This window comes from Lycium ferocissimum, chromosome 5, assembly GCF_029784015.1.
Source record: "Lycium ferocissimum isolate CSIRO_LF1 chromosome 5, AGI_CSIRO_Lferr_CH_V1, whole genome shotgun sequence".
Classification (NCBI taxonomy): Eukaryota; Viridiplantae; Streptophyta; class Magnoliopsida; order Solanales; family Solanaceae; genus Lycium; species Lycium ferocissimum.
The window spans coordinates 59592303-59607608 of NC_081346.1; the positions used below are offsets into that span (position 1 = coordinate 59592303).

General features: G+C 32.4%; 1 protein-coding gene across 2 annotated transcripts; it reads right to left on the bottom strand.

Annotated features, from left to right (window-relative positions):
• Nucleotides 1-2824: 2824 nt before the first annotated feature.
• On the bottom strand, nt 2825-6829 carry LOC132056973 (uncharacterized). 2 transcript variants are annotated; one of them, XM_059449378.1, is made up of 2 exons: nt 5338-6829; nt 2825-3493 (listed from the first exon to the last, which is right to left on the bottom strand). In XM_059449378.1, exons 1-2 carry the CDS (start codon nt 6113-6115, stop codon nt 3195-3197), a joined length of 1077 nt encoding a protein of 358 aa, XP_059305361.1. In that variant the 5' UTR covers nt 6116-6829; the 3' UTR covers nt 2825-3194. The 2 variants fall into 2 exon arrangements, with proteins under 2 accessions (XP_059305361.1, XP_059305360.1); XM_059449377.1 differs by having other exon boundaries at nt 2825-3505; nt 5338-6822.
• Between the last annotated feature and the right edge of the window lie 8477 nt (nt 6830-15306).

Genomic DNA, 15306 nt, shown 5'->3' on the forward strand with positions numbered 1-15306 from the left:
ATGATTTAGTTTCAGGCCCAATATCCAAATCTGATCGGTGAGTCCATGAGGCCCAAATATTTTTCCTAAACTATAAAATGGTCCTAAATTTTCATTTGCAACCTAGTACGCATCGACCAGTTCATATGCTTTTTTCTTCGACTCATCATTGAAAAACCACAACTCCACAAATCATCACTGTAATTTATCGCTGTAATTTAGCCATTTCAATACAGAGATAGGGTCTATCAGAGTTGAATTATATTCTTTGAAGCATGATTAATTGGAGGCTTATTCAACCATTCCCTTACCTTACTTTTATCCATGGAACGACTGATTTTAACTATGAATTTGTGAGTAATAGATTCCATTGGATGGTCCTTTGTGATAAAGGAGAAGAATAGAATCACCTAAATGGGTGATTGTGTCCCTGAATTTATCAAACGATGAATACAAAGATATACCACAACCTAATTTTTTTTTTTTTTTTAAAAAAAAGAAGTTAAATACCACTAAGCAAGAGTAGCTTAGTAGGGTCTTTATTATAGTAGTCAAAAAACAGGAAATACAAAGGTAGTCAACCGACACAAACATAAACAAAATAGAAAACAACAAAATGAAATGGGGATCGGGTTTCCTAATCATAACCCTAAATCATAGCTCAAATTCAGCCAAAGTCCAGAAATTCCTCTTTAAGCTTCAATTCACCACAACCTAACTATCAAAGGTGCCACATATCTATATATAATATAAAGTTAGGCATAGATAAAGTGATGTGACACCTCTCTATGACTTCCATTCCTATTTATCTTTTTTTCTCATTTTTTTGCATTTTTTTCTTCATTTCTCTATATAATCTACTAATTAAATGGATTAACAAAAGCCTTAAATATTCTTGGACAATAAATCCAAGCAACCGTCTGATTGAGTCAAAAATGATTACACATGTTTTGACTCCATTATGGAGAATAACTGCTCCCGTTACATGCCAATATTAAACCATTCATTAGGAAATTTAAAAGTGGCAGCACTTTTGTGTTGTCATGCAAATATAAGAGGAGAAACCCTACAGCTTAATTCACTCATCTTTATTTCATACGTACTAAGCCATGAAAGGATACTCATGCTTCTTTCCAATTTATCAATTTTGGCCACAGAACAATCTACAAGAAGGGTGTATAGCTTTTGTGCCAATCTAGGGACATCAAAACGGAATATGACGAAATAAGGGAGTGATCAATGTATATAGGTTCGTATGTGGAATTCTGTTGATCCTTTACAGACATGATAGAGGACTTATTATATTCATATTAGAATAAAAGTACTATAAAGGAAAATAATTGTGTTGATCCCTCAATAATTATATGTGAAAAAATATGCTTTCTTTGGCATGTTAAATTTATTCTTCTCTTGAATCTTCCACCCCCAACCCCCCCCCCCCCCCTCTCTTCTTATGCTTCATTTTTGCTTTTGATATTATCAAATCTGACTTCTTCTCTTAATTTGGTAGCCTAAGCCTATGGTGAATTCAGAGGTTCCTTCTTATTTTTTTAATTATCAATTTACTAATTGTTAATTGAGATGTACAATCTATTTTTTCATCTTTTTTCTTAGATATGATATAGTCATTTTTCTTTGGTTTCGTGGATAAGTAGCTTAGATCTTCATTTTTTTTTGTTATGCCCTTAATTAACATGCACTATATCTATGATTACATCGACCTTTATGATATGTTTAGTCCCATCTTTTATGATAATTTAGAAGAAATAAGATTTCTTGGCCTCTTACAATTTAAATAGTAGAAAATGATTTTTTTCAGATCTCTTATGTGTAAAAAATGAATATCTCTTGTAAAAAGGTCATAAAACTAAATTTTTTTTGTAAAGGATCAAATAATCATTTCTCCCGATAATTTATAGCTGTAAGTGACGAGGTCGTGAAAAATAAGAGAAAATATTTGGACAAAAATCGAATTGCGAAAATTTTAGATTGGAGATGAGAGATTGAAAATAAATATGCTGCGAAGAAGGAAGACAATTTGCAGAAGTCTTTTGGTAATTAAAAAAAAAAAATTGCAGAAGCGGAAATAATAGTAGTGAAGAGAGAAAGAAAAGAACGAAAGGAAAAAGAGGAAAATAAGGCAAAAATAAAAATAAAAAAATCGAAGGAAATTATAAGGAAGGGGAAAGTATATTTTTTTGTTTGCAGTAGAACGGAATTGCATCCATTATGTATGAAGCTATGATCATATTTTTACCTTTTCCTCTCTTAATTTTTTTTATTTTGAAGTAGAAAATAGACAAAAGAAAATACCCACTAGCTATAAAAAAAAACAAGAAAACTTAAATTACTTATACTAAAAATTAATGTATACAAACAGAGATATGGAAAAAAAAAAAAAAACATTATTGTAATCTATCTTTGTGACTCAATATCAAGAAGTCATACTCCAACAATCTGTGATGACTATGTTTATTTTCCTAAATTTTCTAAATATATCTAATTACCTTTATGCATGTGAAGCTTGATTATAATTTTGAATTTTGAGTTATATATATAATTTATTTATTCATCTTTCATCTATCTAAAGAATGAGGCAAGTTAATCTATGAAAAATACACGAGATATATGAAAGTTCCCGGTTCCACTTTTTATTTTTTTTATTTTTGGGACAATTGTTCATGGATAATGTATCAAACTATCAATCCCTTTTATTTTGTCAATAGAAATTAATAAATAAAAAATGGTAAATGAAGTCTATCATTCTCTTTAACTTTTTGTTTCTTCTTCTTCCTTTTTTGAATTTTACAACCTCGCAAAGCGCGGACAAATTTACTAGTTTTAAATAATGACATTGATTTAGTTGTTCTAGATGGTCTACTTTGTGTCTACATCCATTACTTTGGACGTGCTTTTGATTTGTGGACAATGAAAGATTATGAGAACCAACAATCTTAGATGATGATGCTCTCTATCCCTCAGAATGATATTTTGGCATCTCGTGTAATTTTCTTTGTTTATACCAATGACTTTTAAACTTGTCAAAAATTTCATTCATCTTATCTTGAGGTCCGACCTGTTGATGAACACTTGAATCTAACAGATATATACCTTTAAACACTCATTGCTGCCAGGGCACATTGCATGTTTTACAAGTAAAACTAGGTGTATGAAATGAAGTTAAAGTACATGTCTTTAAAGCATGAGAATTTTCACTACCCAAAGATTAAAAGCTCATGTACTATCTGATCTAATAACAGTTCAAGAACTTCTTGTCCAATTTGTTCGCATAATTCTTCAAAATCTTCAATCTTGAAGTTTTCTCCAGTCGTAGTAGCTATCCAATGTGACTCATTTAACTCTTCTTCTGTTAACCTACAAATTTCTCCAAGCACTTTTATGTAATAATTTGTCTCTTTACAGATATCCTTTTGCTTCTCCACTTTGCTTGTGATTGCATGTTCAGGATCAGTGACTCTTGGTGGAGACTTTCTTGAATTTAGCTGCAGTTTCCCTTCATTTCCATCTGTATTTCATACAAAAGAAGGATGAATAGTTGTCCTATATGGACTATAATGATTTCTAAGGGAAAAAAATGTCCATAAGAAGGAAATAAATGATTTAAGGTAACTTTCAGGCATACGACTGCTCTTAATAAGTGAGACCAATTACTTGAAATAAATAAGGCACATAACTTATTTCTACAACATATAATATTACAATTATAATGTAAAAATTATTTATAAAGTCAGTATAGGTAAGTTAAATCCTTAAGGTAATCTTCAAAGTAATAATTAGTACTTTCCTCCGTCCATTTTATATGAGGGTGTTTGATTGGACACGGAGTTTAATAAAGAAAGAAAGACTTTTGAAATTTGTGGTCCAAAATAAACTTTAGATATTTGTGTAGCTGTAAATCATCTTATAAAGTTAGATTATTTCCAAATATAGAAATATAACATTCTTTTTGGAAATGACTAAAAGAAAATAATGTCATATAAAGTGAGACAGAGGGAGTATATGTCTAAGATCTCATTTGTTTCCACTTAAAAGTTTTAATCTTAATCATTTAGATCTCAATCATTAAGCTTGTCTGTTTTTTAGGTCTGAATCTTAATTATTAAGAGTGTGTGTGTGTTTTTTTAAATTTTTTTTACAACCACTAAATGGATCGAATATATATATATATATATATATATATATATATATGAATGATTAAGAACTATAACAGTCTTAATATCATTAAGGTGTCAATTCAAGCATTTCTACTAAGATGGCAATTCACCACTACTCCATCCACCTTGATCGCTGACAGCCATATCATCGCCCATCATTATCAATTACCACGCTTTGCCACCACCATTAATCACCACAGGCACCATTCACAAACATGACCACCAACTACCATTACAACCACCAATCACTACTGACAATCACCACCATCAATCATCACCACATATTGTCAACCACTGTCATCATTCAACCCCATCATTAACTATCATTATCATCCACCACATTATTAGCTTCCACCACGAACTACCACGATCAACAACCACTCAATCACTATTACCAGCCATCATCAACACTAGCTACCAGTCAAGCATCACCCAACGCAATTCTCAATTGGCACATATAACAAGCATCACAAGTCATCACCATCACCAACTATCTCATAATTTTTAAAAAAATATTTTAATGATACGGTATTAAATTAATTCAGTATTTTATTTGATTTTATATTATTAATTATAAAATAAGGATAAGTTTTATATTAGAAAATAAATAGTCTTTAAGTATTTAGTATTCAGATCTTAATACATCATTTTAATCGTCAGATGTGTATTCAAATTCAGACATCTAAATCTTAATGCACATCATAATATTCAGCTATACATTCAGATAAGACGTCTTAATATTAGTAAAAACAAATGAGGAAGCTAAGTGCACTTACAATGTATAACTGTTTTACCCAATTAGGTAAAGTTGACCCTGTATTACAAGTAACTCTGTGATATGGTAACTTGGAAAGTAAAGTGATAACATGTCATAACTGGTTAAGTTTCACATAATACAAAAATCTTTATTATTGGTGTATATTACTTATATTCCCTGCTGATTACCTTAGATTGACTTAATTGACCAAGTCAATCAAATGTCTCTTTGGCTAATACTTTTACTAGACTAAACATGGAAGTTTGAAAATTGTCTCACTTTTCATGTCATTCTTCTTCTTTTTTTTTACCTTCTAAAACTCATCTAAAGCATGAACAGGTCAAAACAAATATTAAAATTGTTTTAAAAGGAAAATAGAGCAAGAAGCAAGTAAGGAAAATTAAGAGTCACTTTTATGAAACACACCTGCAGGGTTAGCAGCTTGTTGAAGATGATGAATTGGACTTGAATCTGTTGAATTAAACAAAGGCTGTATTTTGGTAGACACTACACATTTGCTCTTGCTCTTCTTCTTCTCAACCTTGGATTCAACAGACATTTTCCTAAGATGATCCTCAAACTTCACTTGCTTTTTCACCTTATTAGCAATCCTATTTTGTTTTCCACAAACTTCTTTCTTCTGTCCAGCACTAGACATATTTGTTGATGATTTAGCAAAATCAACTTTCTTCTGCCCCTTATTCTTTGGCTTCATTTCTTGGGTTCCCACCTTAGTGGATTTTCTAATAGTACTAAAGCCTTGCTTCTCTTTTTCATCATTGAAGCAAAAAACTAAAAACTCTGACTTGAATTCTTGATCAAAATTTGGCATTTCGCGAAAAGATACCGATGTTCTGACTCTTCTATGATGAAAATTTTCAGCTAGATTAAACTTCATCAAGTAATCTAGAGAATTAACTGACCTGCTTCTTGAAAATGAACCAAAATTTGGTTTTTCTTCTTCAGGTAATGAGTCTAATCCCATTAGCCTTGCCACAATTCCTGGACTATTGGCTGCAACTTTGTTACTAATATTTGTCTCATCCTTGAAAGGTAATTCTTGACTTGTATGATCAAATGTTGTTGTATTTTGTTCCTTAAATTGATCAGAAGGATGTGTTGGGAGACTTCCACCACAAAGAAGCCTTTGAAAAATGCCTGAAAAACACTTAGCTGAAGTAGCACCTTTTGGATTTTCAGCCATTTTTCGTTGTTCTTTGAGTTTGTAAGAAAATGAGATATAAAGTTATCACTAGTTATGACTGCAAAAGAGAAGAAAAGTCACTAGCTAAAATGGTATAGGAAAAAAGGGGTTGATAGGGAATGATGAAAGGAACATCAAGTTTGGTTTATAGAGGAGTTGAAATTAAAAACAGGTCTACTTCAAGAAATGAAAAGGACCTTTTTTGTTGTTTATCTTTTTCAAGATTAAAGAAGGGAATGGTTTAAAAAAAGGGGTTGAAAGGGGATGATGAAAGAAACATCAAGTTGGTTTTACAAGGGAGTTGAAAAATATAAGGATGAAGAGGATCTTGTTAGTTGTTTATCTTTACAAGATTTTGAAAAGGGAGTGGTTTAAAAAAGGGGTTTGATAGGGAATGATGAAAGGAACATCAAGTTGGTATCATAAGGGAGTTGAAGGAACAGGACTATTTCAAGAAGTTCTGCATGAAAAGGACCTCTTAGTTTTTATTTTATTTTTTCTTGTCTATCTTTGCATTTTGAATGATGTTTCTGAGAAGTGGGGAAGCTGAAATATTGAAAGCTTAAGAAGAAAAAGTTGATGGAATGACTTGATCAGGCTCATCCAGTTCACACCATAAGTTTTGAAAAATATTGGACCTGAAAATTTGTTAAGTATTTTATTCATCCTACTCAGTGTCACACGCTTATGATCCTTACCTAGTACCTTTATTCTTTTCTTTGTACATTCATTTTGCTACTATAAGCATTTAATTAATATATGTAGATTAATATTGTCAAGAATTTGCCAATATTAATGTAGTTGTTATAGCATATAATCTACTTATTTTTAAGGTTACTAATTTTATTTCTTCCAAACAAAATATTTATCTTTTTAACTGGCCAAATATTGTAAAAGTTCAATCACCCGCTTATCCTCACCTAGTACTTTTGTTATTTTATTTGCATTACGTTAATTTTAGTTAGTCCAAGATAATAATTACAAATATTTAACTTACGTACCCGACAAGGCAAAGAACTTTTAGATTGATGTCAATATATTGCATCAGATAATCTATTTTATTTTTCTAGTTATAATTTCATTTTCTATGTATAATTATCTACAATTAATTTTTAAGTAACCCGATCGTATATTTTTTCTTACAGTACTAGCATATAAAGTTAAACTCTAATTATAAATAGCTCAGTGACAGAAAAGTTACAATGCCTTTAAAGAGAGATATCATGCTAAAGTTAAACTCCTTTGTCTTAATTTATGTGACAGTTTTTTAGTGTGCACAAAGTTTAAAAAAGAAATAAAAGTTTTTGAAACTTGTAATTTCAAATAAGTATAATAGATAATTATGTTGGTATAAATTATTGCATTAAGAACAAAATGAGTTTAAAATTAAATTATTACTCCCTCCATCCCATTTATACGACGGTGTTTGACTAGGCACGAAGTTTAAGTAAAAGAAATTTTTTAGAACTTGTAGTCTAAATCTAACTATAGAAATTTGTGTTACTAGAAATCATTTTATTAAGGATAAAATGATAACTTGTAAGTTTAATTATTACTAAATATAAAAAGAAGTCATTTTTTTGCCTGACTAAAAAGAAAAAAACGTCATATAAATTGAGACAGAGAAAGTATTATCTATAAAAATATAATTTTATTTGAAAATTTTAATTTTATATTTATTAAAAATTGAATTATTACTTATCTTTTTAAATTTTATTTTAAGAATTTATTAAGAAAAAAAAGTGTAACATAAATTAAGCCGAAATCGTACACCATACTATTAGTACTATATTATGTGAGAAAAATCCCCTGATTTGAAAATCCCAAATTTGTTAACTTGTTCGTGTCAGCATGTGTTGACTGTATGTAGCCGGATATATTGACTTCTAATCTGTTCAGACAACTGTTTCTCATTTCACCGACATCTTTGACTCCTTTCAGTTTCATAAAATTTTTGGGCAATATTCAAAAGAGTTTAAATTTTGTGCGTTCTAGTGTTCAAATTTTTTAAACTATCAAATAATTTGAAGGTAAATATAGTAACTTTCTTGTGTAAATATATTTATCTTTTTCTTTTTAATAAAAATAATAGTTTAGGGAATAGTAAATAACATTAAGGAAAGTTGAATCCTACTTGTATTCTAACTATAATTATTTCCTAATTTTACCAATAACCACATTATTTCCTTCAACCAAATTATTTCCTTCTTCAAGTTGTTTACCATTTTAACGTTTTTCTCTATAAAGATCATCGGTGAAGTAATTCTTCAACCCTTCAAACATTATGAAATTTGTAATTAAGTACTAATACTTCAAACAGCTTACATATTCTGAACTTTGGGGAACTTCTTATTTCACAAAGTAATTTTTCAAACGCTTTATATATTCCATCTACAACCATCTAAAGGGTCACGGTATCTTTAGGTTGTTCGGTTAAAGCTTTAGGAATTAAATTTTTATTAATATCGAATATTTTAACAATGGAAAGCTTTGAACAAATATATCACTTCTCAGTAACTGTTTGTAAAATTTGTTACATTAGTTATGAATCAAATCAGAGGAAGGTTGAAATAGAAATAGAAGTTCTTTTTTATCTTATTTTTAATCAAGAGACCCACCATATGGGTGGGGATTAGGCTTTACCAACTGAGAAAAAGAGAAGCCGATCGACTTATCATTGAGAGAGATGCAGACGGAAGGTTATGAAGAGGAGAGAGAAGGGATGAAGAAAAAACCAGATGGAGGATTTCAAGAGAAGGGAAGACAGAGAATAAAGAAAATATAAGTGCGTAATTTAGAAGGGAAAAAAATTACAGAAAGACTTTGTATAGCAGGTTAATATAAAATAGTGCATTAAACTTTAATAAATATTTAACTTTAGCAAATTAACAACATACCAAATGAAGTGATAACGCACCAACTCAACTACAGAGCACTTACTAGAACTTAAATACATTTCCACAATTAGTAGATAATTCATCTGAATTAAGGGTGTGTTCGGTATAGAGAAAAATGTGTTCTTGAAAAATAAGTGAATTTTTACTTATTTTCTCATGTTCGTTTATAAGTTAATTTTTTATTTATTTTCTCATTTCGTTTGGTTGGTAGAAAATATTTTCCTGAAAATATCCATCCAAGTCCCACCAACTCCACCCCAACCCCAACCCCACCTCCCCATACCATACCACACCAACCCCCCCCTCCCCCACCAAAAAAAAATTCTTAAAAGTTGCTACTTTTTTTTTTTGGATTTTTACACCCACCCCCAGAATCCCCCCCACCCCACCCCACCCCACCATCCCCTCCAAAAATTTTAATTTTTAACCACGCAAACTTACAAATTTTATAATCTTTTAATAAAGATAAAATTAAATAGGAAGTAGAAAATTCGGGAGGGGGTAGGGGATGCGTGCGTGGGGGTGGATGTAGAGAATCAAAAAAGAAAACTTTTCAAAACTTAAAAAAATTAATTTTTTTTGGAAAGGGTGGTGGGCGGTTGTGAGGGTAGGTGGGGTGAAAAAAAAAAAACTTTTAAAACTTTTTTTAAGAAAAAGAAAAAAAGAATTTGGGGGGAGGGGGTGTCCACACGGAGGGGGGAAGGGGTGGGGTCTTTGGGGTGGTGCAATGGGTTGCGGGAGTGGCTGGGGTTTGGTAGTTGGGGGGTGAGTGGTGCAAAAAATAAAAATAAAAAATCAATTCTTTTTTTTCAAAATAAAATTAATTTTTCTTTTTTGGGGTGGGGGGAGTGGTTGTGGTTTGGTGGTTGGGGGTGGGTTGCGTGGTGGTAGGGTGGTTGGTGGAATGCACTTGTGGACTTGTTTTTCCTACTTTTATTAGGGAAGTCATTTTTCCCATTTTTGAGGAACTTGTTTTCCTAAAGAAAAATATTTTTCAAAATTTTTGACTAAACGAGCATGAGAAAATTGAAAAACATTTTCCGCCATACCGAACACACCCTAAGCTTCAACTAATTAATCCTAGAGTAGTATCCACCAATTGAAATAAGTGCCCGCATATATTTACGTTTTTTTTTTTTTGGGGTAAAATTCTCAATGTTTACATTAAGAATTTATATTTATACTTTATAGAAGAGTGGGTTTGGTCGTCAACCCACTCTTCTATAATAGTTAACAGTTAAAAAAATAAAAAAATTAAGTTAGGGTCCACGTGAAGAAGTAGGAGACAATTGCAAAAATAAAAATAAAAATAGGACATTTGAATAATGATAATAAGTTCAGAAAATGGTAAAGGTACGCTTAGAGAAAATTTAAAGAAGAGAAATTCAGGAAAAAAGAAATAACGATTTAAATTGAACACAAAAACTGCTTAAGAAGTCATAAAACCAAAAGATTTAAAACTTATACCTTTGGGTAAGGATAAAAATGTACTAATTTTAGACACATACGTCTCACACAAATAATGAGGAATAACATCAAGAAGACGAAATATAAACGGTCAAGAAACGTATACACGTATACTTAAAAATTTAAGACTACAATAGATGCTAATACGTGAAAGCGCTTTTCAGTGTTGTTGAGTAGAAAAAGATGATGACATGAAACTTGGTAGAAGAAGGTGTATTTCAAATCTTTCAATTGAAAAACCAAACCAGGAAAGTCATATATGGGAGAAGCGGACTAAATAAAATAATTTATTGATATTTCAATTAATTGAATTATAATACATTCTATAATAAAAATTCCATAATTACATTACTAAAAGGTACTCTCTCTGTCCTAATTTATGTGATATTATTTGACTAGGCATGAAGTTTAAAAAAGAAAAGAATTTTTTTTTAAACTTGTGATCTAAAACAAGTCATAAATATTTATGTGGATTTAAATCATTTCATTAAAGGTAAAATGGGAAGCTTCAAGTTAAATGATTTCTAAACATAAAAATATATCATTATTTTTTAGACAGACTAAAAAAAAAGTGTGATACTATTTTTTGTGTTGGACCCGTGCTAGCATAGGCTTTCATCATGTAGATATTATTAAAGCTTTAATAGTACAACGACAATTCACCGAATAACACTGAGCATGATACAAGGAAAATAATGCAATGTACTTTGCTTTCAAGTGCACAAAAAGATTGACGCAAAAGTCTACACGTTGTTTAATTCTTTAAAATATAAAATATTTGAACTCCTTGGATGATTATGCTATTGATGTTGCCAATGTTAGCAACCTCTATTCGAAAAATACTTAAATCAGAAATTGAAAACTAAACAAAGCAGATTCTAAAATTTAGAAGAACAATATCTTAAAAAAGATAAGGAATTAAATCGAGCCCACTGAATGCACAGTGTGTCTTTAAGGAAATTATTCCCCTCAATGTACGCGAGGTTGCGAAATAGATTCTCCCAGGATAGAACGATTTACTTACCGTTGTAGCGGTACTGCAAACTCCGGTGACGGCGAACTCACTCGACGGCAGTATATCATACGAGAATTTTAGTGCAAGAAAAGAAGAGAGAAGATCAGAATTTTCGTAAGGAAAAATCTGAAGAACAACAGGACATAAATAGCCATGGAAAAGTTGGTTGTAAAAGGTTCAACTCAAAGGTTGCATCCTTTCAGATAAGCGGGAACATTTAAATAAATTCGGGAAAGAAAAATCGGGTCACGGGTCAGAAACGGATCCGGGTCATAATCTAGATTTTTAATTAATCCGGAACCCGGGTCAGGAATTGAATGGATAATTAATAATTAAATAATTAAAATTAATTAAATAAATTTAGTCCAAAAAGATTATCAATCAATTATTTAACCAAATCGAAATCCGAGCCGAGCGAGCGACGACGACGGCGGCCCAAGACTTGCCTTCTTCTCAACCCTGTAGCAATTAGAAGGAATGCTTCTACATATAAGCACATGAACTTTCCTTCCCATTACCAATATGGTAGAAATGCTTCATCTAAAAAGCAATAAAGGAACCATTCAAAATTTTCCTTTTCCCTCCATTTTTCTTCCATCCATTTCCCATTCATCTACACTTAAAACCCAACAATCCCCCACATGAATGGGGAATGGCTATAAGATAAGGAATGTACGGACAAGTGTATGATATACAAGTAAAGATTAATTGCATCTGGATAAGTAGGTTTCCCTTTGAACTTTCCGTAGTGAACTTATATCGGATATACTAGATCAATCGGTAGATGTGACATCTTTGAACCGTCGAACTTTGTTGTATACCTAGACAACATAAGTCACACAATTAACCCTCAACCGTCTATGATTCTCACAGTTGTGTTCGCTTCAGTCATGAACACCGCTTGGTTTCATAAGTGCATAGAGAATGGGCCTTTACTCTCATTCTTCTTGAAGGGGCTTACACTTCACACTCACAGAGGTGATTTCTAAACATATAATCCTATAGATACATTATTCGGTCATATCTTGCCAAACATAGAAACCATTAAAAAGCTTTAATGCTTTATTAACTCATTAAAGTCTTAGCGCTTTATCGTTGTTTCTGAACATTGTCTTCATCACGAGAATGGGTTGAGTTATTTGACAATGTTGAACCATCATTCATAACTTTGTTTGATCCCTTTGAACCTAGCTCTTGGGATCTCCAGTCTACTAGGTAGAGTTACTGCCATGATGACTTGTCCTCGACCATAGTCCCATTCCCTTTGATGATTTCTCAACGGCCTCTCTAGCTAGGCCTTTTGTAAGTGAATCCAACACATTATCCTTTGACCTTACATAGTCACTTGTGATAATTCCACTAGAGAGTAGCTGTCTAACTGTATTATGTCTTCGTCGTATGTGATGAGATTTGCTGTTATACATAACGCTCCTAGCTCTTCCTATTGCTGCTTGACTATCGCAACATATGCATATAGGTGCCAAAGGTTTGGATCAAAATGGAATATCTTCTAAGAAATTCCGGAGCCATTCAACTTCTTCACCGGCTTTGTTTAAAGCTATGAACTCAGACTACATTGTAGGGCGGGCAAACACGTTTGTTTGGATGACTTCCAAAACACTGCTCCTCCACCAATAGTTAAAAACGTATCCACTTGTGGACTTAGTTTTAGCTGATCCGGTGATCCAATTTGCATCACAATATCCCTCTAAAACTGCGGGATACGAATTGTAGTGCAAAAAAGCCAAGGCTTATGTGTATTGTAAATACCCCAAAACTCGTTTCATTGCCATCCAATGAGTTTGGTCGGGATTACTTGTGTATCGGCTTAATTTACATATATCACAAGCTATATCTAGCCGTGTATAATTCATGATGTACATCAAACTTCCCAACACTCGAGCATATTCCACTTGAGACTTACTTTGACCTTTATTTCTCACGAATTGTGGTTTAAGTCAATTGGAGTTCGTGCTACCTTGAAGTCCAAATGTTTGAAATTTTCAAGTACCATTTTGATGTAATGAGATTGAGACAATGCTAGGCCGTGAGGAGTCCTGTGGATTTTAATTCATAGAATTAAATAGGAAACTCCTAAATCTTTCATATCAAACATGCTAGCAAGCATACGCTTAGTAGCAGTAATGTCGGCAATGTCTTTACTCATTATTAACGTGTCATCAGCATATAAACAAACAATGACTTCATGATTTGGAGTGTTTTTAATGTAAACAGATTTGTCACACTCATTGATCTTAAATCTATTTGCCAACATTGGTTGGTCAAATTTTGCATGCCATTGTTTGGGTGCTTGTTTTAGTCCATAAAGCGACTTAACAAGTTTGCATACTTTCCTCTCTTTATGAGGAACCACGAAACCCTCAGGTTGTTCCATGTAAAATTCTTCCTCCAAGTCTCCATTTAAGAAAGCTATCTTAACATCCATTTGATGGATTTCAAGACCATACACGGCTGCTAGTGGTATTAACACCCGAATGGATGATATCCTTGTTACCGGCGAATATGTGTCAAAATAATCAAGGCCTTCTTTTTGTCTATAACCTTTAACAACAAGTCTTACCTTATATTTGTCAATAGTTCCATCAGCTTTCATTTTTCTTTTAAAGATCCATTTCGAACCTAAGGGTTTATTTTCGGGGAGGAAGATCAACCAATTCCCATATATGGTTGTTCAAGATTGATTCAATCTCACTATTGACTGCCTCTTTCCAAAATTATGAATATGAAGAAGACATGGCTTTTTAAAACATTTGAGGCTCATTTTCAAGCAAAAACGTCACAAAATCTGGTCCAAAGGAAGTAGATGTTGTTACACCTCGTTTTTCGCGTATGTTAAAGTTTCGATTTTAATCGGTTGTCATAAGTTCGTATTAGAGATCATTTTGGGAAGTTGTGTATGAGGACTATGGGTATATCTTGGAGTTATATAAGGCCTTAAACATGTGTGGAAAAAAGTATGAAGGTTGGACGTCAAACGAATCAGGAAGAACATGTTTAGTCGGAAAATTGGCCGGAGACCATTACACACCCACTTTCACGGACCGTGAATAATTTCATGGGCCGTGAAAATGGCGGTTGGCCACCGTGAAATGGTGGCAGTGAGGTGGAGTTGCTGGAGTGGTTTCGCGGCCACTTTCACGGTCCGTGAAAGTGACCGTGAAAATGAGATGGTGAAAATTTTGCCCTTTGTTATAAATTGATTGGCGTGGTTTGGGTCCATTATTTTTCACCAAAACAGATCCCTAGCCCTCTCCAAGCTCTCTCAACCCATCCTAATCACCCATAAACATTCCAAATCATATTAAGAGAAGATCAAGTCTTAAAACCCTAAGCTAGTTCATAGAAACATGTGCCCTTGCTTCTAGTTGGATTGGTGGTGATTAAGTCTTAGAGCAAATTGTGTGTGTGGCTAAAGTTCTTCAAGTGTAAGGTATATTCTTCACTCTACTACTTATATTGAGTTGATTTGGAGGTTAGTAATGTTACAATTCACTTTTACGCAGGTGCATAAAAGCTATTAAGAGGTTGTTAGTGCTCTAAATTGGATTTTAGTATTTTTAGAGTCGCCACCTAATTTATTAAAGGAAATTAGGAAAACTGGGTAAAAGAGTTTATTCAAATAAGAGAAAAATCCTTTTAGTACCAAAGCTCGAGGTAAGGGTTCTGGTGATCCTCTAGGGAAGGTTTTAAGCACCCTAGTATTAAAGATCCGTAGAATACGGTTGACCTATGAGCTTCAAAGTGTGATTTATTGTGATTATTTGATAAAGGTGTTTGCTTATTGCTAAATT